We start from the raw sequence: 25,631 nt of genomic DNA on the forward strand, positions 1-25,631 counted from the left end.
TTTCTATTTAAAGAATATGTCTTTGAATTCTTCAGTCTGTTCACCGAAGAAGGATGGTTTTATGGCTGTGGAAAGAATAATGACATAAATTTAGTGATTCATGTATCACTAAATCACGAGGTGGCTCATTGGTGTGTTTTTAAGCTCCAGTGCATGAACAAAGACGATATATCAAGTTATGGGAGCCGAGAATTTATCTTTTTATAGAGCCATTTAAACACAGCACTCTAACTTCTCCAGTATGAGTCTGAGTGTTGCTGTGGTACCTGCACATGCCCTAATGAAAGATTTCCTGGCCCAGTAGGCATCAGGACCCAACTCACACTTCTGTTGATGTTCTGTTACGAGCAAATACCTGCATTCACAGCAACCTGAGGTGTGTTGATTTAATGGAACATTTCACCCCAAAAAGTCAGGTAAAGTTTCTTAGTCCACAAAACATTTCCAGCATCGCAGCATTCTCCCGAACAAGTACAAGCACATGGGGACTTACTTTAAAAATGTAAAAACACAACAGAAAAAAAGAGAACAAATGGCTCCAAACAGCTCGTCCAGCGTTATTCAAGTCTCCAGAAGCCCCAAGATCTGAAACTGATTTGAAAAGACAATATTCACACCCTTGTCGTGCAATCGAGCTTGTACACCAGCTTCAAATGGGTGGCATGTTAGCGCTTTTCGCTTGCCAGCCGCAGCATCTGTAGCAACGCCGCTTTGCTGTGAAGCTCCCGAAATGTTTTTGGTGGACTACGAAACTTTACCTGACCTTCCATCAGTGCGGTAGGTGAGTAGATAATGACTGATTTTTTTCTTTTTGGGTCTTATCCTTCAATGACAACTACATGACGTGTGAATTCACGCGGTCGACTGTGAGAAACCTTCAGAAACCATTGCTACAGTAAACGTGAGGCAGTGAATAAAACTGATTGTGAGTAGCTGAGCTAACAGCGCGGCCGTAATGAAAGCCAGTGTGACAGTTTTGATCACAAACTATCCATTCTGTACCCAAAGCCTGAAGCAACTGCGGTTGATGATAATATTTAGTTATCTGAAGATAATTAATGATCTCATGTTCTTGAGATAAACTCTTGTGATCACAACTCAATTGTCAAATTTTGTTTAGATAACAATCTTTTATCTCAAAGATAATAGGAAGGACTCAATAATGAAACCAGATTAGATAGATCACGATGTGCAGAAGCCCGTTATCCTGAGACAATGGCACATTGAAGTCCTGATCTTATGAGAACAGTTTTATCATGTGGGGACACATGATTACACTGTAATTAAACTGTACGCTTGTCACCGGCTCAAATAAATTCTAAAAGGCGCCATTTGTCATCTTGACAAAGATGTAATGATATCATTAAGTCATGACCAAGAAATAACAGTTTGATAACTCGAGATGATGATCACTAAGGGTGCTTTCACACCTAACGCGTTTAGTTCGTTTGAAAAGAACCCAGGTGCGTTTGTGTAGTTGGTGCAGTTGATGTGAAAGCTTTCATTCAAACCCTGGTGTGGACCGAAAACAACAGTGCAAAGGAAGCCTCCTTTTCTTCCAGGATCTATAAAAGGACCACGTTGCACCTTATTTGATGTGTGTGGTCAGACGGACCGACCACAGGAGTTTGTGATAGCAGATGTGTGATTTGAGCATCTTTTCCAAAGCTGAACTACAAATAAATGAATCTGCTGAGGGGGTCATATAATCTAAAGAAGCCATGTACTGTATATATGTAAATGATTTGGTGACTCCAGTAACACATCAGCACATGAATGCAGGGATTTCTCCTCGATCAGTCAATCAGTCAAATGCAGTTCAAACTGCGGTTTGCTGTGTTTGTATAGTACTTCTGCAGTTCATTATGATCCTTAAAAAGAGACATAGAGATCCAACAGTAATGCCTCCTGGAATATTACTGTGCGAGACGCCTCCTTTCCATCCTGTCTCTACCTCTACTACGCTTATAATCAGTTGTTTCACATTTGTTTTCGAGAGCGGAAGTATACTCATAAGAAACTTTTCAGAAACGGTTTATTCCTCTTGTAAAGAGCTGGTTTGAAGGGAACCAGACCAGAACTACAATGCAATCATGTATTTTTCCCTTTTTGTCTGGACCAACTGAACCAAACTGCGAAAGCAACCCAACTCAGTTTCTTGAGATTATAGATTTTTGGCAAATTTTTGTTTTTGTGAGCACAAAGGTTCGTTTTTTTGTCTTAAATGCAAACAGCAGAGTTTGAACTTGGGGCTTACAAGACCAGGCCGCTGTTTTAAATGAATGGGGAGAAATCGCCTTCGCCAGTGCCCCCTACTCTCCTAGTGAGTTGCATATGCATAATGTGCTTCTCAGTAATGTATATGCTTCTATCTGATACTTAACATTAGGTTCTATTCATTTACAGTAAACCAGTAATGAAAATAAGAAATGCATAACCCAGCCAGACATTTTCTGCCATTCACCCCCACTAGCTCCATTTAACCGCACAGTTTTATATCAGATGGGTTCTTGTGAAGAAAAAAAAAAGAAAGGGGGAAAAAAGAAGAAAAACAGCATATGTTAATTCTCCTCTGACAGTACAATTAATTTCTCTTTAGTGGTTATTTGCTGCATGAGAACGTCTGTATAATATAAATTCAGGAGGAGCTGCTGTTGAGTGTCACAGCAGGATGAGTGTAAACGCTTGGATCGCCAACATTACAAGAAGCCAGCTGGTTGCAACTACATTTTGGGAGTATCTTTAACTAAAATGGAAGGACCGCGGGAGGCAGACGTGCTTTTTCTAACTTGTACTTCCCCTTTTGAAGTGTGCAAGTCGAGGCACTTAACAAGTGTTTGAAGGACGGTGAGCTGAGTGGTGGTGGGGGGGGGGGGGCACGCTAATGAACGCTCAGGCTCTGTGTGTCTGTGTGGGCGTTTGTATTAATTTAAACAGTAGAATTGTGGATATAAGATGCTGAATCAAGGATAACCCCCCTCCTGTGTGTGTGTGTGTGTGTGTGTGTGTGTGTGTGTGTGTGTGTGTGTGTGTGTGTGTGTGTGTGACTGAGGCAGGGGCTGCACAGGGCAGAGAGGGGGGAGTGATGGACACCGATAAAGAGACAAAGAGAGAGAACAGGAGGAGGGAGAGACAAAGAGAGACGGAGAGAGAATGGGAAAGAAAGCAGATGGGTGTTTTTTGGTGTGGAGCCCCCCAACCCCCCCATCTCCCCCTTGTCCCTCTTTCTCTCCATGTTGGGCTGCTGTGCCACACCCATGTCTAACAGTATTAATGATATTCTGTGGTTGTCTTCACACACCCTCCCAAAAATCTGTAGCACATGTGGATGTTTCAGAATGGTTAACTCGATTTTTCTCTCGTCAGTTTCGATTGTTGAACTGAATTTTGATGTTTTCAAAGCTGTGTGATCAAAAACTGAAATCCTTCCTGAGGGAAGCAACTAAGATTTTCTTTCCACACCCCACTTCTAACAGTTCTAGAAGGCAACGCTTTTTGACATCAGACTGAGGTAAATCCGGTACCTTTGGAGTGATAATGTGTTTTGCATGGACAAAATATCAAGTACACCTGTGTATTGTAAGTTGCATTAAAGCCACATTTTGTAGACAATGGCGTGTTGTGCAGTTTGGCGCCCACCTACTCCTCTGGCTGAAGTTACACAGTGCAGGAACAACTGGCTGTGACAGAGACACCATTCCCCCTGTTACAAGACACTGTCATCAAAATGATCTTGAAGCTGTTCGCAGGGCAAAAGAGTTATGCAGTGTTGTTTCAAGGTAAACAAGGAACTAGATCCTACGATCCCCGTAGTGTTTTCATTCAATCCTTCATCCCTGGTATACTCCCATGAGTTTCAATCTCCATGCCCCCTCCATGTTTGCCATGTAGGCTAACCGTCATCAGTGTGTGGTCCCCAAGTCAACATAACAGTGATGACATCATCAGAGTTACTTTTTTGTTTTTAGATTCAACAAAGCTCCTTCAGAAGCCATACGACACATTGTACCAGCAGTTTTCGAACCTGTGACGCTTTGAAGCGAAGCAATGCCAACTGGTTGACCTCCTGACACAGAAGCATTGCGTTACACAACTGTTTTCACTTGCTTGCATGTGGATTAAGCTGATTAGAAAAAATGGTGGACTTCCCATAACAGCTAATAATGCTTTGTATCTAGGTTATCTGGCCATAGCTGTTAATGATATTCTGCATATGGAGTTGGTCTGTTTTCGAGGTCTGGCTGCTGCTAGTGGACATTCAAAGTATGAACGTTTATGCAAAGTAAGGACTTGGCTTGGCTGAAGGACATTTTTCAGGAAAAAGTTTCACACTGAGGTTAAGGTTCAGCATTCAGTTCTGATGGTTAGGGTTATGAGCAGGAAACAAAGAAAAAGTGATATTGTGTAGAATGTGTGTCTGATTATGTAGACGCTGCTTCAAACTCATCTCAGAAGAAATTGCTGATGACTGTGTTTAGAAAAATGTTGCCGTTGGAGGATCGGTGTTATAAATAGTTGCAGACTTACAATGTTGACAAGAAGGAGCCGCTGTTGTCATAGTTGAGGTAGTAATGTTTAATGTCGTGTGTCAGATCCTAGTAGCTGTCTTCAATGTTGCGGTTATAGCAGTAGTCAATGGTAAATATTGCAGTAGCACAAACAGTATTAGTAAAGGTAATAGTAATGGATTACAAAACTAGTACTTATATACTGCAAACTTCTTTCAAGTCCTTCATGGAATCAGTAACATAGTGTAAGTAGTGTGTGGTGATTCTTTTTTTAAGAAGAATATGTCAGAATCAATACTTCTGTCACGTAAACAAAACTGATGAGTAACACACAGACACAAGCATATGAATCAATTATTCCACGTCTGTGTATATATGTGTGTGTGTGTGTGTGTATGTGTGTGTGTGTGTGTCATCATTGGCATTTTTCAGCTTGTGTGTCTGCTGTGAATTCACAGACCTCGATGATATGAAAATGCCCCTTGCGTTGTCGCAGCGAGTATAAATGGAACATGAGGTTCGGCTCAAACTAATTTTGGCGACGCTCGTAATCCCGCGCGTTACCACCCAATGAAGCAACATGTAGCCTCATGCACTGGGCCGGAGCGATGAGTGGGACCGGTGAACTCACCATGAGTCACGCTTACACTGATAGTGACAAACACACGCAACCTGATACATGCACGGAGTAACGTAGACTAAGAGATTGCCATAACAAAAGAACAGAGCGTTTACTAGTTTACTAGTCAAATGCTTTATTGGATAACGTGTCCTCTCTTATATTATTGTAGATGCTAATGATTACGCTAAATTTCATAATCCATGCTTGGAAACAATGCTTGAACCTTTCATTTTGGGTTGAATGCAAAAAAAACTGTGCTGCATTGTTCTTTCGCAACTCTCTTTTCAATAGTGTCAATTGAGTCAGAGAATGTGAATGAAAACCTCAGAAGAAATAAGGCCAATGGGAGAACGGAGGAAAAATTAATAAAAAAAGAGGGACAAAGACGGAGCCAGAGAACAAGGAACAAGAAAACAAGGCTAGAGCAACTGCAGAACGGCAAGAGAGACAAGGAGCAAGCTGATTTTACACGGTGAGAGGGAAATAAAGGAAGAGTGAGGGAGAAATAAATAAAGATAGATGAAGGCAGGGAGGGAGGGAGGGAGGGAGAGATGTTGTGGGTGCAGCTCTCCAGTTGGTGTTGCTATGGCCCTGCCCTCCCTGCTCACTGAGCCATTTCCTGTTTTTGACCTGAAATCTTTATTTAGAGCCATCCCTCCTCTCTGCTCTGCATTCATGAGTCAACTCGGAGTCCAGAGAGATGAACACAGTACTAAAATCAGATCTCCATTTACCACAGAAGCTACGTGTGCATGCACACACGGGGCTACCTCGGCTAACCCGTCCGTTAGCTGTACTCCAGCTGAGATTTCATTCAGGCGTTACTGTTCGCATGATGGAGATGTATTGAGAAGCCCTGATGACAAGAATAGCAGAGTATTTCACCAGCAGTTTCCATATGCTCTGCTGTCTGCACTGATTGAGCTGAGTCAGTTTAGCCTTTCATAAAAAAAAATCTCACAAATGTCACATTGTCCAAGGATGGAAGTTTTTGTGTCTTGCAACCTTCAATTATGTTTAAAATATCCTGTGTGCAGGATTTAGGGGGATCTATTGACAGAAATTAAATATGATATTCACAATTATAGTTTTCTTATGTTACCTAAAAAAGAGCCTTTTATATATAGAGGCAGTTAGTCTCATGACCATTTAATGAGAACTGGATACAGCTATGGTGGCGGGGCCTCATTCATTCCTATGAAAGCTGCTCAGAGGTAAATAAAGCCAAAAAAGTTGGACTTCACGGGTATGAAATTGTCTAGGTCTCTTGCAATGCTTCAGCATTGTGGCTAAAAAGCCTGGTGCTATTTAGAGGGGCTTGCAGACTTCGCCCTGTTGCACCACCATGTTTCTACAGTAGCCCAGAACGAACAAACCAAACCCTGGCTGTAGAGAGAGCATTTACATTTTTTTGCTGCAGCTACAGGTTCTCCAACACGCTTTGAAGGGGAGGGTGAATGGAGCGGTATTCAGTTGGTTGCACTCTGCAACCTCACCACTAGAAACCACTAAATCTTACACACTGGACCTTTAAGGCCTAGTCACACCAGTGTCTGTAATGGTGTTGTTTTACAGTGATAGCAGTTAACCTGACCTTTGACCTGCACATTTGTGGTGTTGACCAATAAGTTGTGTTGACAGTGTTGGCCTCTGAGAGAACAGAAATCCAAAGAGCGAAGGTGGAGGGAACTATCGTAGCTTATTAGCTGATTTGCACCATCTACTTTTATTTAAAAAAGTAACAACCCGTTCTTATCAATCTGTGTACAAATAACATGAGTTTATGTTTGGAAATTGTATACAATGAATTTGCGAAAGTCCAGTTTCACACAAAATTCTTCCCATTACCTTCTGTGGAGAGCTGATGTGACACAGGGTTAACGTTGGGAAATGGTCACAATTTGGTAAGGTATGTTATAGCGGTAGAAGTAACTGTTGTTGACTTTTGGTTTCGCATGCACACCACCGTGAACGCCAGCATCCTGGATGAGGGTTCATGTTCTAGAACCAAATATTTCACTAAGATGTGCGGTGAAATTTCATCGTGCCACTTTCTGGTGTGATCAGGCCTTTACAGTGGAGAGTTTTGGATTCACCATGATGGCCTACATGCTGAACGATTGTGTATCAACAGTTTTCAGCAAGTCCTCTAAAATACAGCCTGTCCTGAGAACAGGCAGCCTGTCTGAAAAAATAGGGACACTTTGTTGTGATTGTGTGTGTATCAGGGCATAACTGAGTGTGCAGCAGGGGGCATCGGGGGCACAAACGGTCCAAGATGCCCATTTTCTGCCCCCGGAATGCTTCACTGGTGTTTTGTCTCCATGAAGCACACTCAGCTGGGTTTTGTTTGAGTTTACCGGACATCTTCCTGCCATCTGCTGCTGGTAAGAATGGGCATCACTCACGACTCGGCATTCAGTTTCAGCTAAAACAAACATAGATGCAGGATTCCAAGTTTTCAGTACAGGGGAAAAGGAAAAACACGGTAGGAAATTCTCTGATAAAATACTTGAAAATTCAAAAGCATAGGATTGTGCTGTGCATGGATGTGTGCTGTGTTGACAGGGCTTGACTTTGCAGTCACAGCTCGACACGTGAACGTTGCTTCCACTTTCTGAATGTTTTAAATGTTTGATTAACTAGTTTTACAGAACACACCGCGCGCGTGTGTGTGCGTGCATGTGAATGTGCGTGCGTATGAGTGTGTGTGTGTGTGTGGGCGGAGCGAGGTTGACGACGCCACTTCTCGGGGCAGCTGCTCGATTTCAGCTTTTCCTGCTGCCTTCAAGTGCTGCTCGGAAACTTTATCCACCGCAACGAAACGTACCATGTCATGAAAGTAATTACTCTGTTGTTACAATGATAACGACCTCTGGGGGGGGGAGTTGATGTTTTAAGAGATGCAAATATGAAATTGCATTATACATTAACGCATTTCAAACATGAAGAACGACCGTATGGCGTGAAAAATAAATATGTATATATTTGAAATCTGTGAAGCACCAAACGCTTATTTCCCATGTGATTAAGCTGGTGTCCGTGTCCCACTGATGGACTTATATCTTCGTTTTTGCTCCAAATGACACCGACTACGGGACATATGCTCACGTGCAGCCTGCCTCGCCAGTATGTCGGACAGCCCATGAAGGCAGCAGCGTTCCTGTGAGCGGAGGCAGTTTTCTCCTCCTATCAGCGCCATTGTGTGCCAGAGTCTCCGGGAGCGAGGACGGCTTGTTCTTCTGTAGCCGGGAGGACTGTTTAAATATCCCCCATGTTTCTCTTTCAAACTCCGGCGGACCTCGATGTGGTAAGACACCCTTTGTATATTTCATATAGCAGAGTAAAGCGCACCGAGGACGTGTATTAGGGAAAGGCAGCGTAACGTATTTCTATGAATAATAGACACGGCGAAGGCTGCCGTTAAAGTGCCGTTGGTGCTGTGGGTCGTGGGGTCTGGCTGAAAAAGTTTTCGTAATAGATGGATAGTAGCGTCCCTCCTCTGCACCTCCACTGTCTCTGCACTCGCAGAAATTGTCATTCCACTTTTTTTTAGAGTCGAAACAGCCGCCACTTTCCAATTTCGATGAATAACGACGGGGAAAAGTAGTCTTGTAAACTTTCTTTACCGAAATACAGTGAGTGTTATCCCCACAGACACTCAGTCCAACTGCTACAACGAATAGCGTCAGGCAAGTGAATCGTTTTTTGCTTTGGTTCGTCTTGTTTTGAAAAAAGTAATGTCCCTTCGCTTCGCTTAAAATCGCTTAAAGTACATTTCTACGTCTTTCAAAGCTCTTATACGTGAACGACATTCAGTGAATAAAGGCCTCTTTGGGGTTTGAGTGTAATGACTCGGTTTTTCAAGAGATGTCAATAACAGCACAAAGACAAAATGGACAGTCGGGAGCACACGTATTGCCTACATTTGATTTGGTCTTAATTAACAACTTGTGTGACACATGTTTGTGTACACCTGTAAACATGCTGTGAGTAGTGAAATGTGCATTTAAGTGTAATTGGAGGTGGTTTGGTCTCCAGTGTTTTGGACAGTCTCAGTCAGTGTAGCTTGTTGTAGTGAGTGGAGGAGCCTCTGTTTCGTAACATGCTCCACAGCAGTCTGCTCTTAAAATGACAGTGGGCCACTTCTTCTTTACTTTGTCGCTCCTGTTGCTGTGACCCACAAGCTACAGGTAGGCCACCTTAGAGTTTCTTATTTTGCCTGGGAGAGGATCCTACAATAAAGCCTCACATCAGACCAGAGAGCGCTGTTTGATCAGAGCAGAAGCCCCTCTGAGGAGTAGCCAGATGTGATGCAGAGTTACACAATTGCCTATACTGTGTGGAGGAGCAGATGACCACCGTGTGGTGAAGAAAGTCTAGCTTTTGCGGCAATGGTGGAATTCCTCTCTACAGTTTACTATTTAAACTCCTTCAACAAAATAGGAAGACATAGTGGGTCAAGGTTTTAAGGTGTGCCTTAGGTTTTTTTGTTTTGTTTTTTAGAACTCAGTGGTCCCAAATTTTCTTTATGCATTACTTATTGTGCTTGCAGCTTTAACACATATCTTCAGGGGCATTTCTAGAAGCAGTTGATATGAGAATGTATTAAAGGGTGACAGCTGCCGGCTTTTGAACTTCCATTAAGAAGCAAGTTCTGTTGCATCGGCTACCCTATGAGGGATGGATGTAGCATGCTACTCCATATTGCATGTCCCCAGAAGATGAATACCTATAAGCAGTAATAGTAATATGGCTCACAGTTCAGCAATGAGGCCTCAAGTGCAGTAATAAGGCTTGTACTGCATTCATAAGGATTATACTTAAGTAATAAGGGTGCTGCCTGCAGTAAAAATGATGACACTTGCAGCAGTAGAGCCGATGCTGCTGTAACAAGGTGGGCACTGTGGTAATAAGGCAGACACTGCTGTGATACAGTGCATGCTGCAGTAATAAGGCAGATACTGCAGTAATAAGGTGGATACTACTACACACCCAGTGACCAGATGGGTGGATGCTGTCGATATCACCGGCTTCTGAGGCCTTTTCACTGCAAGTGTCAAGCTGTGTTCTCTCCCTGAAGAGGCTCAGAGGAAAGAGTGGAGCACTCGACGGCATGTAGACACGTCTGCTGACCTAAATCTGCTCTCTTCTTTTGCCTTTTATTTATAGACTTAAGTGTGTGTGTATGTGTGTATGAGAGGGAGAGAGAGGGAGAGCGGGAATGAGGAAGTTTGTGTGTGAATACACTAATGACCATAAATAAGAGATGCCCATACCCACTTATTGTGTATGTTTGTGCCATTGACAGGGTGTGTAAATGATTCATACTTATCAAAAGTTTTGGAATCGGTCATTAGATCACCTCAGCTGGCAGGCAGCTACAGTGTCTGTAAAGTAATCATTTGGGGCAACTCCAACAGTCAAAGTAACATCAACTAAAAGTGCTTGTTTTTGCCACTGACAGGCTGTGGTTTGTTATTTTAAGTGTCTGACAATAAAACGCAAATGATTCCTACAGAGATAGACCATTTTCCGTGAAGGTAAACTCCAAAACTTCAAAACTGTCCCACTCTTTCCACTGTTGTCTTCTGCAACAACTCACCTCTCGTGAGACTTCTCCTTGAGCAAGACTTGTGTTTCTGGTTACATACAAGGTTTGGATCTTATTATTTAAAAAAAGGCTCTAACTCCATGGGAATTGTTTCCTTAATATTGTCAGATAACCTCAGCCTTCAGTGGATGCAACTTTGATTAAAAGGATTACGTAACAGCTGTTTTGCAACTGCCAGCTGATGCGATCTACTGTACCAACTTTTGGTAAGTATGTATCATTTACACACCAAAACATATGAATAAAGGTCACAGGTTTAAAAACACTGGGATTTCCCTTTAACTCCCATAGTGCCTTTACTCCTAAAGAATAAAACATAAGCAAAGTCACCTGTCAGGTCTCTGTTTTATGATTGGCTCATAGTGTTCTGTGTACTGGCTGTGTAGTAGCAGCTTACTTCTTGGTTTAACTTACAGATAGCAGCCTTGTTGTAAATCCTGCCTTAATGATTGCATAATTTACAACCACTTTAGTTGCTGCAGTTTATGATGCTGTCGAACTGCACTGCCTTATACTCATAAGTGTTTCTGATATTTTGTCTGGCCCAGTCCTGTCAATGAGGGTAGATTAAACACTAAACAACAACCCCACCCCCACCTTACCCCCACTAAGCTATATGTACCTAATAAACTGGCAGCTGAGTTTAGTTTCAACATGAGTTAGGGAAAATGGGGAGAAGTGTCAGTGGCTGTAGCTTGCCCCTGACCTTTGCACAGTTCTTACTCCTTCACACTGCTTATAATGTTGGTGATCTCAACTCGAGCGTGTGATGAATCTCCTCACTAACTTCTAACACCGAAACTTGTGCTTAAAATACTAGAAGTCAGCTCCACAAAATAATTAATTTGGATAAATAAAGGATTGCTCTGAAGAATTGCTTTTATTTTTCACCAGCACTGGAGAAACAAATCTCGCAGGCTTCAAGAGAACTTTCAGTTCTTTATGAATTGAAAATAACATCTTTGTCACAAGTGGTGAACTCAAACCCATGCATGCCCACAACGGTGTCTCTTTATTAATGGGATGCTTCATGTTGCACAGGAGGAGCTGTAGTGTTTTGTAACCAGGTCTGTCATTACGTAAGAAATCGTAGTGGGTTCTCTGTGTGATCCCCAGCTGACCTCTGTCATGTGAGAGTTAATAATCACTCTTAGGGAAATGACACGCTCAAATGTGTGTGGCATGCACACATGGACATTGTTTACAGGTGTATGATAAGCTTATTGTCTACAACCTGAACACTTGCATACGTTTAAGATGGGGCTACAGAGTTAATTAAATTATTCTTGACATTGCAATATGACTTCCACATCTAAATCACGTAAATAATTTTACATGCTCTTTTTAAATGTGTGATAAAAGAGTATTATAATTAGGTGCTGTAGTGTTAAGGAACTGGCCTGGCCTACAAATCTTATTCTCCAGATATTAGAAAACATGTTTATTTCGTACAGTTGCCAGCATGTCACATTGTTAGGATCATAATAGTTTTTCCTATATATAACATGAAAATTTGGATGCAAAAATGATTGAGCATTGTGATTTTCTGTACCATATCAGGCAGCCCTAATCAAAGCCATAAGAATACTTTAGCTCATATTTATGATAATATTGCATAATTAAACATGGCTCAGAAATTGCACTTAAAGCCAGTTTAGATCAGAAACAAATAAGATGACCTTTAATATTTAATTGACCTTCATTCGCCGTCACCAAAACTCCCACCAGCATTTCACAGTTTTAACCACAAGTGACAACTGAAACCTTATTTGTTTTATGACACATTTCAACAGTTTAATCGTGTTGCTTCCATGTTTTAGGTTTTTGATGACCACATATAGTCCCAATGTGGTTGAGAGGAGCTGTTGGGAAAAGACACACCTATTTATTGTATTTTCATGGGTGCGGGTGTTTGCCAGTTTTTCTGCAGGCCCATGCAAAAGAGCCAGTGGCAAGGGTTTGATGATGATTCTTAATGACCAAGTCCAATTTGTGCTTAAAAGACAGAATGTATTAATTGATAGGCAGAGCTGTAGTAGTAAGAGCAGTGGTAGAAACAGTAGTAGTAGTGGCTATCGTCATGGTGTAACTGTATCTTAAGTTGTTTGGGGAAGCGTAGCTGCTATTGAGCGTAGTGGGTCTGGTGAGGCGAGGACTACAACGCACTGTCTCTTCCTCTGGGTTTTGTCTGGAATGTGTTTACTAGTTCTACATTGTGTGTGTGTGTGTGTGTGTGTGTGAGAGAGAGAGAGAGAGAGAGAGGGAAAGAGAGAGACACACACACACACACACACACACACACACACACACATAGTAGTGAGTTGGACATTGCCGTCCTCATGTGCAGAGCTGGATACATTACAGCGAGGAGAAACAGTGGAAGCACAGTCATGACTATGAACTCCATGTGTGCTCCAGTATGCGTTCATGCACATGAGAACGCTGACATTAATACATATCACGCTAAGCATACAGCACATTGGCACATTCGTCTACCTGCAGCAGCACAGTGTGAAGTGTGTGTCCATACTTTGTGCATCCAGAGAACCTGAAATAGCCCGATGTGGAGGTGAGGGGGAGGGGTAGATGTGCAGCTCAGGCATGGAAACCAGCGTATCCGGTTACAGGATCATAATATCACTGCAGAGTCCATCCACTAGCACTGCACTACCCACTACCGCACAACACACACACACACACACACACACACACACACAGTCATACTCACTACAGCCAGCTCCTTGAACAATATGCTCGGCCCACATGTCTGATGTGTGTTTGCAGGCACAGTTGGCAGGCTAACACACACTCATGCTTGCACACACCTGGCCTCCCCTCTAAATATATAAAACACTCTTGTTTTCATGTTTTATCGTTGCACTACTTAAACAGTGTCGGACTCGTAATTAACATGATTATGAAGTGATAGAGCTGCAATGACTAATCAACTAGTGTTAAATTATTAAAAACTATTGTAATAATTAATCAGTTTGACTAATTAGAAATTTCTTTAAAAAACCTCTGATTCCAGCTTCTTTTCTTTCAGTATGTTCTGGCCTCTTAACTCCCCTAAACTGACTATCTTTGGGTTTTGGACAAAAAAAGACAAATGAGGACATCTTGTACTTAACGGAAATTCTCACCATTTTCTGACATTTTATAGACCAAACAATTAATTTTTCAGTGAGGAGGAAATAAGTGACTGATTGCTTGACAATGAAAAACTTAGTTATGTATCCCTGATTGTACTGGATGTATTCACATCGATTCTCTCTAACGGGGGCACATTGTTTGGGCCTGGTTGTGTGGACGTTTCACAGTAAACTATCATTTTAAGTTATGGTTTAAAAAAAAGTTCTTGCCTGGTGTCATGGATCAGATCGCTCTGCTGGAAACAACCAGTTGATTGTATTGATTCAGATTTGTTCGGTATCTTGCACATTTTTGAAGATGGTTTCAAGGGTGAGTAAAGAGGAGGAAACTCTGAAAACAAAACACTTCATGAGATGTCATGTGCAGTTGCATTATTACACGATTACACAACCAATCACACAGTTGAGGACATTAAACCTAAAGTTATTCTAATACATTTTGATTAGATTTCACAGAAGTAGATATAAACATTAACAAACAACACAAGCTGTTCTTACCACCGTCAGTACTACTTTTTCTGGCCAACACTGAACTCATCCTATTTTGCAACTTTTTTGTCAAATTTCAAATGAAAGACTATTGAATAAAAGATCTATTTTAAGCCTCAGTCTGAATATATCAGTGATAACACTGACCTTCAAAACTGTAGGTTGGTTTATTTCTAGTCATAGCTGGTTGCTTGTTTTGCTTTGAAGGTCTCAAGAGACCGTTAGTTATTCCTGCCTTGTGAAAAATCTTTTGGAAAAGGTAATTTTAAGACAGGTCTTTGTGAGACAGTTAATAGTGGCGCACAATGACCTTGAATGAAGATCGTGGCTCCATTTTGGAACGCAGCAGTCCTACACTGCTGTGCTTTATCTATTCAACTCATCATGATATATTTTTCTTCTGCTGCTGTGTTCATATCTAGACATGGCTCATAGGGTGTAGGATGGTGCTAGGCCTGTGAACTTTGACAGTCAATGGAAAGGGGGGGAGGGTGTTAAATAAAGAGCGGAGGGAGGATGAAAAAGAGTGATGGAAAAGAGGTAAAAGAGTGACTGGAGAAGAGGTGGAGCAGAAGCAGGGGGAAGAGGAGAGGAGGATAATGAAGAGGAATGTAAGGGGTGGGGCACCTCTGGTATGTCAGCTCTTCACCGTGTGTGTGTGCATGCGTGCGTGTGTGAGTGTGTGCACGAGGGAGTCTAAACACCCTGCCATGAGTCAGTGAGTCAGACATGCGCAGCTGCTTCAGCTCTCAATCACACACCCGCAAACTGCTTTGAAACTAACTCTGTTGCTCTCTCTTTGACACTTGGTTCGCCATTTTCCTAGAAGCTCCATAAGCAGCTGCAGTAAATGCATAAGCTCAAGAAGTAGATGGTTAAAAATCCCAAACATCTAAGTATTAGAATCAGGTATTTGCTTAAGGGCCCCCAAATGAACCTCAAAAACCTATCTATTCTATCAGTGTCATTCAAACAGCATGGGCACAGCTGACATCTCATCTTTTGTTATGAATACAGTGACAGAAATGGTCAATATTTGAAGTGTCAGGATACACTCATTCATGACCACACCACCTATTTTTTTTATGTCTGTCCAGCCTGAACTTGAAGCTCTTAACAAGTATCCTTATATACAAGTATACAAGTATCCTTAACTTGGCTTATGAAAAAAAAATGTGTGTACAATTTCAAAAGCTGGCGCTATCATAATAACCATCTTGATAAAAAAAATAGTAGTAACTGTGTTTTATCTGTGACACAGATTAAACATTTATGAAGGGTGTCCAGGTCAAGGACTCTCATGCACATCCTGCAGACCATCGCTGGCCACGTGAAAAGGACAGATTAACTTTGTCAATCACTTAGAGTTGATTACATGGTATACAATGTCCACCAGATGGTTATATCTAACTTAAATATCACCTTTATTGCAACAAAGATTTGTTGCAGTTGGAGTGTTCAACTGATAATATTTATATGTTTGTGATAACTTGCGACAAATGTATGGTTGTAGCTTTAATTAAATCAGAAACTGTAATTACAGACCTGTGTGGGTACATTCTTCCAAAAGCTACTAATCTCCGAAGACAGATGATTTTTTTGTGTTTAACCCTAACCCTAACCCTAAAAAAATTATTTTAAATCTGAAATGTTAAAGTTAAAGGTTTGTTCTGCATTTTCTTAATACAGCTTGCGCTTTAAAAACATTTTACAGTTAAAAAGTGCACATCAACACTTTGCATTAGGGTCTCACTGTTTCTTAACTACCTTGAACGCATCCTTGGCATTCTGTTGTGTAATTTTTGAATGACGCCAAAATGTATGCCTAAAATTGGACGATTTATTGTCACTTATCATAAAGGCTCCAATAGCAAGAAAGCGTTTGCTGGAATAGTTAAGCATTAAATATTCATTTTAGCACATGTGTAATTAATAAAGTTTGACAGTCTGGGGTTAATTTGTGTGTTGTTACTTAAGAAACTCAAACTGGTTGACTTGAAAATACAATTTGCCATATAAAATTTTAAGAATTCAGATCTTTCTTTCCGACCACTTATTTTAGCCCCAAACACTATAGACAGTCACACTTTGTAAATAGTAACATCACTCAATAGCCTGACCCAAGAAACACCTAGTTTTTTTTTACCATTGCCAATGAAAATGGCAAACTCTTCATGATGTAACCATCATAGGTAACTTACAAGCACGGAAAAATGTTGATCTTCTTTTGTTTGTCTTTCAAAGGTTTTTTACATCTGCTGACAGCAGTCAGATGTACAGCCTTTACAGACTTTTTATGAGTCAATTGCAAGAGGTTGGGGCTGACTGCCTTGCTCAGAGGCTTGCTAAGGAGAGAAGTGTTGGAGGGAAAGTTGCTCACCCCCCTCCCACCTTTTCAAACCAATCTCTCACCTACCCTGCTTCCTCCTCCTCCTCCACATCTTCCTCCTCTTCCTTCCTGCCCCCCAGCACCCCCTCCTCCCCTTCCAACCCTCCTCCTCCTCTCCCCCATCCCATTCTTTGTCATCTCTTTGGGTGAATTCCCAGCTGACTCTGTTTGTCATGGCAACCAACCAGTCGTGGTGACTGGGCCTGCAGCTCACACTTCCTGTGTGTGTGGTTGTATGTGTGTGTGTGTGTGTGTGTGTGTGTGTGTGTGTGTGTGTGTGTGTGTGTGTGAGAGAGAGAGAGAGAGAGAGAGAGAGAGAGAGAGAGAGGAGACACATGCGCAGTGCTTATGTGTGTGTATGTGTGTGAGTAGACAGGGACTGGCTGCATGAGCCTGTCAGCCTGGATTAGAGTCAAACACACTGCAGCGATGCCTGTTTCTGTCTTTCTTTCTGTCTTTCTTTCTTTATTTTTAATGATCGTTCTCTCTTGCTTCATTGCTTTTTCTGTCGCACAAATAATGACACCATCATTATAGTTTGATTAGATAGAGAGATCTGTTAATGTACTGTAATATTGATGTCAAGGCAATGTCTTTTTTTTCATCATTGTGGCTCTCTTTCTTTCTTTTCCGCCCTACTGTATATCTCTCACACCCCCTCCACTAATACCATGTTTAGACCGACACAGTGATATGGCTCATACTGCTGCCTGAGGGCTGTCTGTATGGGTCAGCCTGCATTAGCTGACCCCCTCTCTCACAAACGTCCTCCCTGGTCAGACACTTCCCAACTTTGGTGAACTGGCATGGCTACCATGAAAGGAAATTAATTGAATGATGCTGACGTTTAAATGTCACTTAACCAGCCCACCAACAGGGAGAACAGAGACAGAGAGAGCACATGTTTGGGTGATCGAGTGAGAGTGCACATGGACAGACATAGAGGTGAAACTGAAATGTAAATTTTATCGAGTAAATTACTCAACGTGATTCAGTGTAAATTTGCGGTCTATCGGTGAAGAAACGACAAATAGTGTCTGTTAGCAGTGAGTAGCAGAGAAACGGCTCACTATATGAACGGGCCCAGCACGATTCAAACAAGCGTGCTGGACCCGTTCGTATAGTGAGCGTGCTGTCTGAAAGTGGGGTAAAGTAACTCAATGTGCTGTTCTAGTATGGCAGGAGGAGGGAGGGTGGGGGTGGTGGGCGGGGTTGGGGTTGGGCTTTAAATCTGGCCTATGATCCTGTGGTACAACAGGCAACGCTGCTGTTACATAACTTAGTATGTGTGTGTGAATGTGTCTCTGAGTGCTTGTGTGTCTGTGTGAGTGTGCTGTGCTACAGCATGCAACTTTAAGGCTCCCATTGCAGCTGCTCTTGATTTCAATGTATGTTTTTTTTTAAATCCCCTGTTGCTGTAAGCTTGTTGCGTTTAAGCAGCTTTATGAATCACCACAGTTAAGCTGCAGGGTTTTAGTTGCAAACTTGGTGGTGAAAATGTGTTGTAAATTTAGGAGAGATCTGGTATGACAGTGATAATCTAATGTGCAGACCCAGTTGTGCTACTGGATTTTAATCAACATTTCTTAATCACTAAACCTAGTATGGTATATTTGGAATATCATTGTTTAAGGTTTATTCAATGTGGGGGAACAAAAGTATGTAAAATGTCACCAATTTAGAAATACTCAACATTAAATCAACCGGTGCCTGTTATCGGTACCTGACAGTGTATCTTTAGACAAGCATTATAGAAAGAGAGATAGGGAGTGAAATGTCAACCCTGCAACAAATTACTCTGAGTCTGGGCAACACTGCAATATTTGTAATGCAAAACACAAAGCTGAACAGTGAAACATGTCTAACGTGAGGAAACACCTGATCAAACATAAAACGTGTTTGACCGCCTGAAAGCCAGGTTCCATGCAGCAGCTGCAGCTGACATTAGCATGCCTGAGGGTCCTAACTTTTTTAGAATCATGGTTGTAAATGACATCCTAGCTCCTTTTTTATGCTATTGTCTTCTAAGTCTGAGCAACAAATGAATGTCCACTGTTTCTTTGCTTTTCAGATATATGTTCGGTAAAGGTGCGAAGCGGAAGCTGGACGAGGATGAAGAGGGGCTGGAAGGCAAAACGCTGGAGGCGTCGGTGGCGGGAGGGGGACTAGGCCTCGGTCCAGAGGGCTTGTCCAAGGTGTCGTACACCTTGCAACGGCAGACCATCTTCAACATCTCCCTGATGAAGCTGTACAGCCAGCGGCCGCTTGGTGAGCCCAGCCTGGAGCGTCGCGTCCTCATCAACAACATGCTGCGGCGCATCCAGGATGAGCTCAAGCAGGAAGGCTCCCTGCGGCCGCTGCTCTTTCCACCCTCGCCGCCACCTGATGACCCCATGGATGAGGGTTACCGTGAGGCACCACCCTCCTTTGGTGTTTTGTCAGCGGCTGCGTCGGCGCAAGTACCCCAGCCTTCTGCGCTGTTGATGCCGGTGATCGCCCCACCGTTTTCACCCCACCCAATGGTGCCTCCAAACTGCCAGGCATCCCAGGCCTGCCCCAACCGTGTGGAGGCCTGCCCCGCCCCTCTTGAAGCCTGCCTCACTCCAGCCTCTTTACTGGAGGAGGATGGTGGAGATTCAGCCTTTTGTGCCCAGTCCCCACCCACTCCTCCTCTGTCGCCTCCCCTGGCACAGCCACCCCCACTACCTTCGGCACTTCTGAGCCAGGTGTCCTCCAGGGTCCCTGTGCCTGCCCCGTCCAGTGACGGTTTCCCCTCCGCTCTGAGTGACATAGAGTTGGGTCCTCCCACAGCCATAACAAGGACAGCAGCAGCTAATACTACGACCGTGACTACCTCCCCAGCTCCCACGCCACTCACCCAACCCTCCCACTTAGCACCCCTCTCCCCAGCACCCACAGGCCCACCCAGAGACTGTAGGACCATGGGTGCTAAACCAGATGCAGCTGGCGTCTTGCTGGCGGAAAGCCGCTGTACCGATCTCCGACCGATGGACACTCTGCCCATACTGCCCCCTGGTGGTCTAGTAGACATTTCCTCTTCTCCCTCCTCCCCTTCATCCTCTTCCTCACCCTCGGGGTTTCTCTCAGACTTGGCGCTGGATGATGTCCTGTTCGCCGACATCGACACGTCCATGTATGACTTTGACCCCTGTACGACAGCGGGGGCTGTGGGCGTGACAGCAGGCGGTGGCCTCGCCAAACTGTCACCGGTGGTGACAGCAGACGATCTCCTCAAATCACTGGCATCGCCATACAGTGGCCCCGCCCCCCAGGTTTCAGCCAATCAGCCTTTCAAAATTGATCTGACAGAACTGGACCACATTATGGAAGTGTTGGTGGGCTCATGACTCGCTGACACCGCCACCTCAGAAACACACAGACAGTTTAACCCGGAGAATAGACTGGAATGAAAAATTGGAAACTATTTGGGTGTTTCCCTGTTTATTGTTTTTATGTTTTTTTTACTCTCTTCAAAGGTCGGTAATTGTAAACATCAATGGTGATGTCAGTTAGTACTACTATGACAACTACTACTACACAACACTGTGCATGCACTGTGCTCGCCTTTCCAAATATGGAAATGAAGTAACCGGGAAACAAAAACACACATAAATTTGTATTTCTATACTTGTGAGGACCTCCACTGACTCCATTCATTCCCTAATCCTACTTTAAACCTAATCCTAGTTTTAATCTTTAACCTGAACCTAAGCCTTAACCCTAAAAGGTAACTGTAAATAGATCAAATTAGGACCTGCAAATTGTCCTCATTCTGGAGGATTTTGCAATCATTCTATCCTTTTGAGGATAATTACTCGTCACAGGTGTAGAAATACAAGTGGACACACACACACACACACACACGCACACATGCACACAGACACACTGAATACATGGCTTTTAGCAAATGAGTGCCTTTCAAAATGACCACTTATTCAATTCCTGTTTTTACAGTATTTGTTTTTCAAGTTCTTTTTACTTTAACAGCCTAGCGAGGTCACTCCTCAATGTTTTTTTAATTTATTGTATTGTATTAAAACTATTATTAAGTGAGGTAATTTCTCAAGATCAAATAATAATTATTTAATCTTTATCTTTTTACAGATGCTATGTTTTATTTGTAAAGCAAGCATAAACAGGTTTTACGAGGAATACGTTGTTTTACCAGTGTGCTACATTACATATTAGCTTGGCTATATAATTGCGCTTTGGGAATAGCTCTAAAACACATCGCCTGGTTGTTTGTTAAACTTCTTTGGTAGAAGGAGATGTCTGTTCTCGTACACATCATGTCAATGAATTCAGTTCAGAACTTATTTTTGTCTTATACTTCCACATGGGCAGGCACATACAGTGTAGCTGTACTGGATGTTTTTTTACATGGGCTCAGTTATTTGGGCTTGTTATCATGCTTCAGTTACAGCAGGATTCAAATGAGCTACACACACTGGAAAGCTTGACGGTTTACATTGGAAGTGGCCTCAGCACCACCACCATCTCTTGCTTTCCAGTTCAATCTAGATGATCTGAAAAATCCAACCTAAGTAGAGGCTTTCAGCTCCAAACACGTTAGATTTGGCTGTAAAGGACTTAAGACAAAACAGTGATCTCAGATTGCAGGCAGGGCCATTGTGGTGACTTCTAAGAATCACACAAAGTAAATATTTTAGTAATATTTTAGTAGAAATGCCTTATCTTTGGGTTGTGACAGACAAATTACAGCACAGCATACAGTGTTACACACAGCCCGTATTTGCAGAGTATGTTAACTTGAGCTTAGAATAGGAGCATATATGCCAAATCTCAGGGTTGATTTCGTCTGTGCAGTAAAGTTTTGAGGTTGACCCCAACACCCATGGATGTTTTAAACATGTGACTTGATACTTTAACTTGATACAGCAATGATGCAAAAGACTCCGTTTATCAGTCAAATGCCAACTTTATATGCTATCTATTAAAGTTTAATAGTCCTGTATACAAAAATGTAACATTGCCCATTTAAAATATTGTAATTGATGTTATATTTGATAATTTGTAAGTTGAAATCTAACTAACAACTGTCCTTAATTTACATATTTGGCTGTAGACTGTAATTTTTCATATGAAAGAGATATGAAAGAGCTTAAAGGCAAAAGGTTATGTCACAGTCATCCGTATCTCTTTTCACCAGGATCATTTGATGGGTAGAAAAGGCCAGCTGTAGACACCTGTATTAACAAATGACAGACCTGTCATCTTTCTTTTCACGTAGTAGCTAATAACAAGACTGCACAGTAGTCTTCAGGGTGCCAATACATGATTTGGTTTTTAAGAGTTGATACAATAAAACATTTGTTGTAATTGCGACAACATTCAGACAGAAAAAAATCAGACAGTGCAACCAGATTTTAACTAATTGCTCAAACACTGGAAGCAAAGTCCACCCTGGAATACTTTCACACTGATTTGTCACCACTCATTAATGTTCAGTGCATTTCAGGAATTGCTGTGTGGTGAAGTGTTAGAATTTTCATGAAGCTGCTTTTGATGAAATTGGATTCTGCCCCCCTTCTGCTCACTCTGTATGAATGTTGAATATTAGTGCAAACTGGTGGCTCTTTCAAAGCCCAGATGTTGTAGATTTGATGTTTTAAGCTACATTCATGATTGTTGTTAGGGGTTGTAGACCTGAAGGGGGTAAGTAACCCAGGACAATGAGCCAAAAGAACGCTCTGAGTTCACAATGACAAGCCACACCTTAAGCATAACCATCTGACCCAGTAATAGTATAAAGATATTGATGAGTGCAGCTTTAATGACATTTCCTGCCACCAAACACTGTTAGAACTGATGTGCACTGTATCTTATCGTTATACATGTATCATCTACATGTGTCTGCCTACCCACACCAATATAACAATACATGCATGACTGATGACCAGTAGGTGTTGGAAATACCTTAGGTTGGATTTTCCTTCAATATAAACCAACAGTTAAGACAAGAAACCCAAAACACTTATGTGTCTGCCAACAAAGCCGTGTTATGGTGTAAAATGTTAATAGTATTTCCAGCGGAGGTCCCAGCTGGTGGGACTCAGTGGTTGTTAATGGGACAGAATGTGAAACTTGTTCCAGTGGAAGATGATAAGTGCATTTGACCTCAGCTAGTATGTAAGTGAACTGAATTCAGAGCAGAGTGTGAGCCGAACAGACAGCAGCACCAACTAATACTGTTTGTGGACGACTGTCTTGTTTCTTTCACTATGTTTGAATTTTGGAGTGCTTGTTTTTTGGTCAATGAAGTTATTTATTCATATGTTGCTGTTGTTTTTTTTTTCTTTTTTTGTGTAAATATATTTATTTTTGATGTGAAGTGAACATTTGGATTGTACATGTGTGTACAGAATGTGTGGTAGGAATGTACTTCAGATAGGAATGTATCTGAGTGTGGAATTATGGGGGGAAGCCATTTTTTTTATATCCATGGATAGTTATATTGTTTATCTATTTGTTTGTTGCTTTGTTATTGATTTTTGTGGGGTGGCGGCCACAAACTTTTACATCTTTTGTACTTTTTTTTGTTCATCATTTTCCAGTTGAAGGCGAACAGTTCATGCAGCAATACTCAAAAAAACGTGTCCAACCTTCAGATGTCAAGACTCCAAAGCCTGTCATAGACGCTTCAATGCCAAAAGTAATGTACATAGTATGAACAACATTCAAGCTCCTGAGACTTTTGTGATCAGTGTTCGTACCGAATCTGTTTTAGCGCTGTCCGACCGTGCGGCGGCTTGAATCGCTGAGAAAGACTGACCGCGGTTGAGGCTGATTTCCTCTAAAAAGGCTGTATTTTTCACAGACCTCAGAGCTGTGCCTTTTTCTATGCAATAGAACACAAACACACACAGAGAGAAACTGTCAGCTGATCACTGTATTGGGATCCAAATGTGGACTGTAGATAATATATATATATATAATATACATATAGTATATGAGATAATGGACAGCGGTCTATGAATTTGAAACAGTCTTACTTTTGTAGTTTTATATATATATTTAAATATATGTACAGTATATATACAGTGTATATATATATACTGTATATATATAGGCATATGTATATATATATATACAATAAACTGTTAAAAAGTGCAGAAGTCTGTTGTGTGTCTTACTTTCTGTTATTGTGTGCAATGTTGACATGTTGACATGCTTGCCCATAAATGCATTGGCCTTAATTTTTATAAAATTGACTGACACTTTGGGTTTTTAATGAATAATGCTAAAAAGACTTTTTTGGATTATTAGAGTCTAGATCTTTCAAACAAAGTATTCTTAACTCAAAGACTGCCTGCTAGCTTTTTCAAGAGCTTTCTGCTGCTTGTCACAATTGAAAACCCCTTTTAAGGTGTGACCAAAGTTCCATACTTGCATCATTTTGTGCCTTCTCTTTCATGCATGATAATTCCCAAATGTTTAGTTATGCAGGCTGTATTTTCTTACTGTTGGAAGGGTGTATAAAAGCACTCAGAGCTTTTATTCTACCTTAATTATGATGGACTGATAAAGCCTGAGGGACAACAAGAAGTGGGGTAAAATAAACAAAAGAAAATGGTGGATAATGATGGTTTATTTTGAGAATCATAATTCTTGAGGTTGCAACAGCAGATTAGTATAAAATGTAATGGAATTTTGTTAATATTTCTGCAACAGAAGGCCACAAGATGTGGCAGAAGCACCAATCAAGTGAAGCGCTGAGGATTTAACCACAATGATCTCTAAGTATTAATATCACAAAATTACAACAACACAATCAATATAATGTAATATGACACAACCCTATCAATCAGTAAAATTAGGAATGTTGTTTTTAAGCTATATCTATATTTTATTCATCCATACCTGAGTATAGGCTATGAATCCATTAGATTACACCGTACAGCAATATCATAATTATTGACCACCCCTAAGAATTAGTCTGATTCCTTCCAACCTTCCCCCAACTAGTACTAAGTAACCATTTTTTCATCTTTAAGGTTCCCTGTACTTACTGAATGTGCTTTTTTGTGTGCTTGGGGCATACACTGTATTTCCTTACTGGCCTGGAGGTCACCATAGCTCAGTACTTTCTCAACTGAAATCTCACCAACTCTTACTCTGAAAACAAATGCTAGATCCAACCATAGCTCTGAAGTACTCAACTCACGCAGAGACAGATGATGCAACAGGAGCCATCTGTTGTACATCTACTTAAATTTGCGTTTTGGATATGTAGTTTGTTCGACACTCAGCGGCTGCCGTAAATCTTGAATATCAGCTTACATAATAGTCCAGTCAAGCCTACAGCACATTACAGTAGATACTGGTTGATTATGGCCAGCTGATGAATATGACAGATAAAAATGCGAGCTTCTGTTAGTTTGTTGGATATGTCTGTAGACATACAGCCATAAAACACTCATATTACCTTTAGTAAGAAAAAACTTGGACAAAGTATTTGTTAAGCGACTCTTGAAATGCCTGATAACAAAACGAAAACGTGCAGCTGCTGAGTGCAGACAACCTGTGGATGAGTAGCTGGACTGCAAACCTTTAGCTGTCACATTTAAGAAACAAGCTGTCCACACAGAAGGATTAACATATATACATAATATATATAAACCTGTAAATATGATTATGTTAAGGCTAAAAAATAATGGAATCAGTCTGTGAGGCTCACCCCCATATGAACAAGAATAAGACCAACGATGACGTCAACGTCCTTCAAATTGTCTACAGGCCTGTCTCCACACAGGCTGCACTCATGTACACTCACCACTTACCATACGTCCTAGATGACTCCCTTCCTGAATGTCAG

At 41.6% G+C, this 25,631-nt stretch overlaps 1 protein-coding gene across 2 annotated transcripts in view; it reads left to right on the forward strand.

Annotated features, from left to right (window-relative positions):
- Positions 1–24,051, forward strand: part of sertad2b (SERTA domain containing 2b) — a 39,873-nt gene extending 15,822 nt beyond the window's left edge. The window contains exons 1-2 of one of the 2 annotated variants that reach the window (XM_030442335.1): positions 8,118–8,440; positions 18,846–24,051. In XM_030442335.1, coding sequence (XP_030298195.1) covers positions 18,850–20,142 — 1,293 coding nt within the window. In that variant the 5' untranslated portion in view covers positions 8,118–8,440; positions 18,846–18,849 and the 3' untranslated portion in view covers positions 20,143–24,051. Of the gene's footprint in view, positions 1–8,117; positions 8,441–18,845 lie in introns of those variants that run through there. The other variant, XM_030442336.1, reaches the window with a different exon arrangement.
- The last annotated feature ends 1,580 nt before the right edge of the window (positions 24,052–25,631 follow it).

The sequence above is a fragment of the Sparus aurata genome, chromosome 15 (genome assembly GCF_900880675.1).
Source record: "Sparus aurata chromosome 15, fSpaAur1.1, whole genome shotgun sequence".
NCBI classification, from domain to species: domain Eukaryota; kingdom Metazoa; phylum Chordata; class Actinopteri; order Spariformes; family Sparidae; genus Sparus; species Sparus aurata.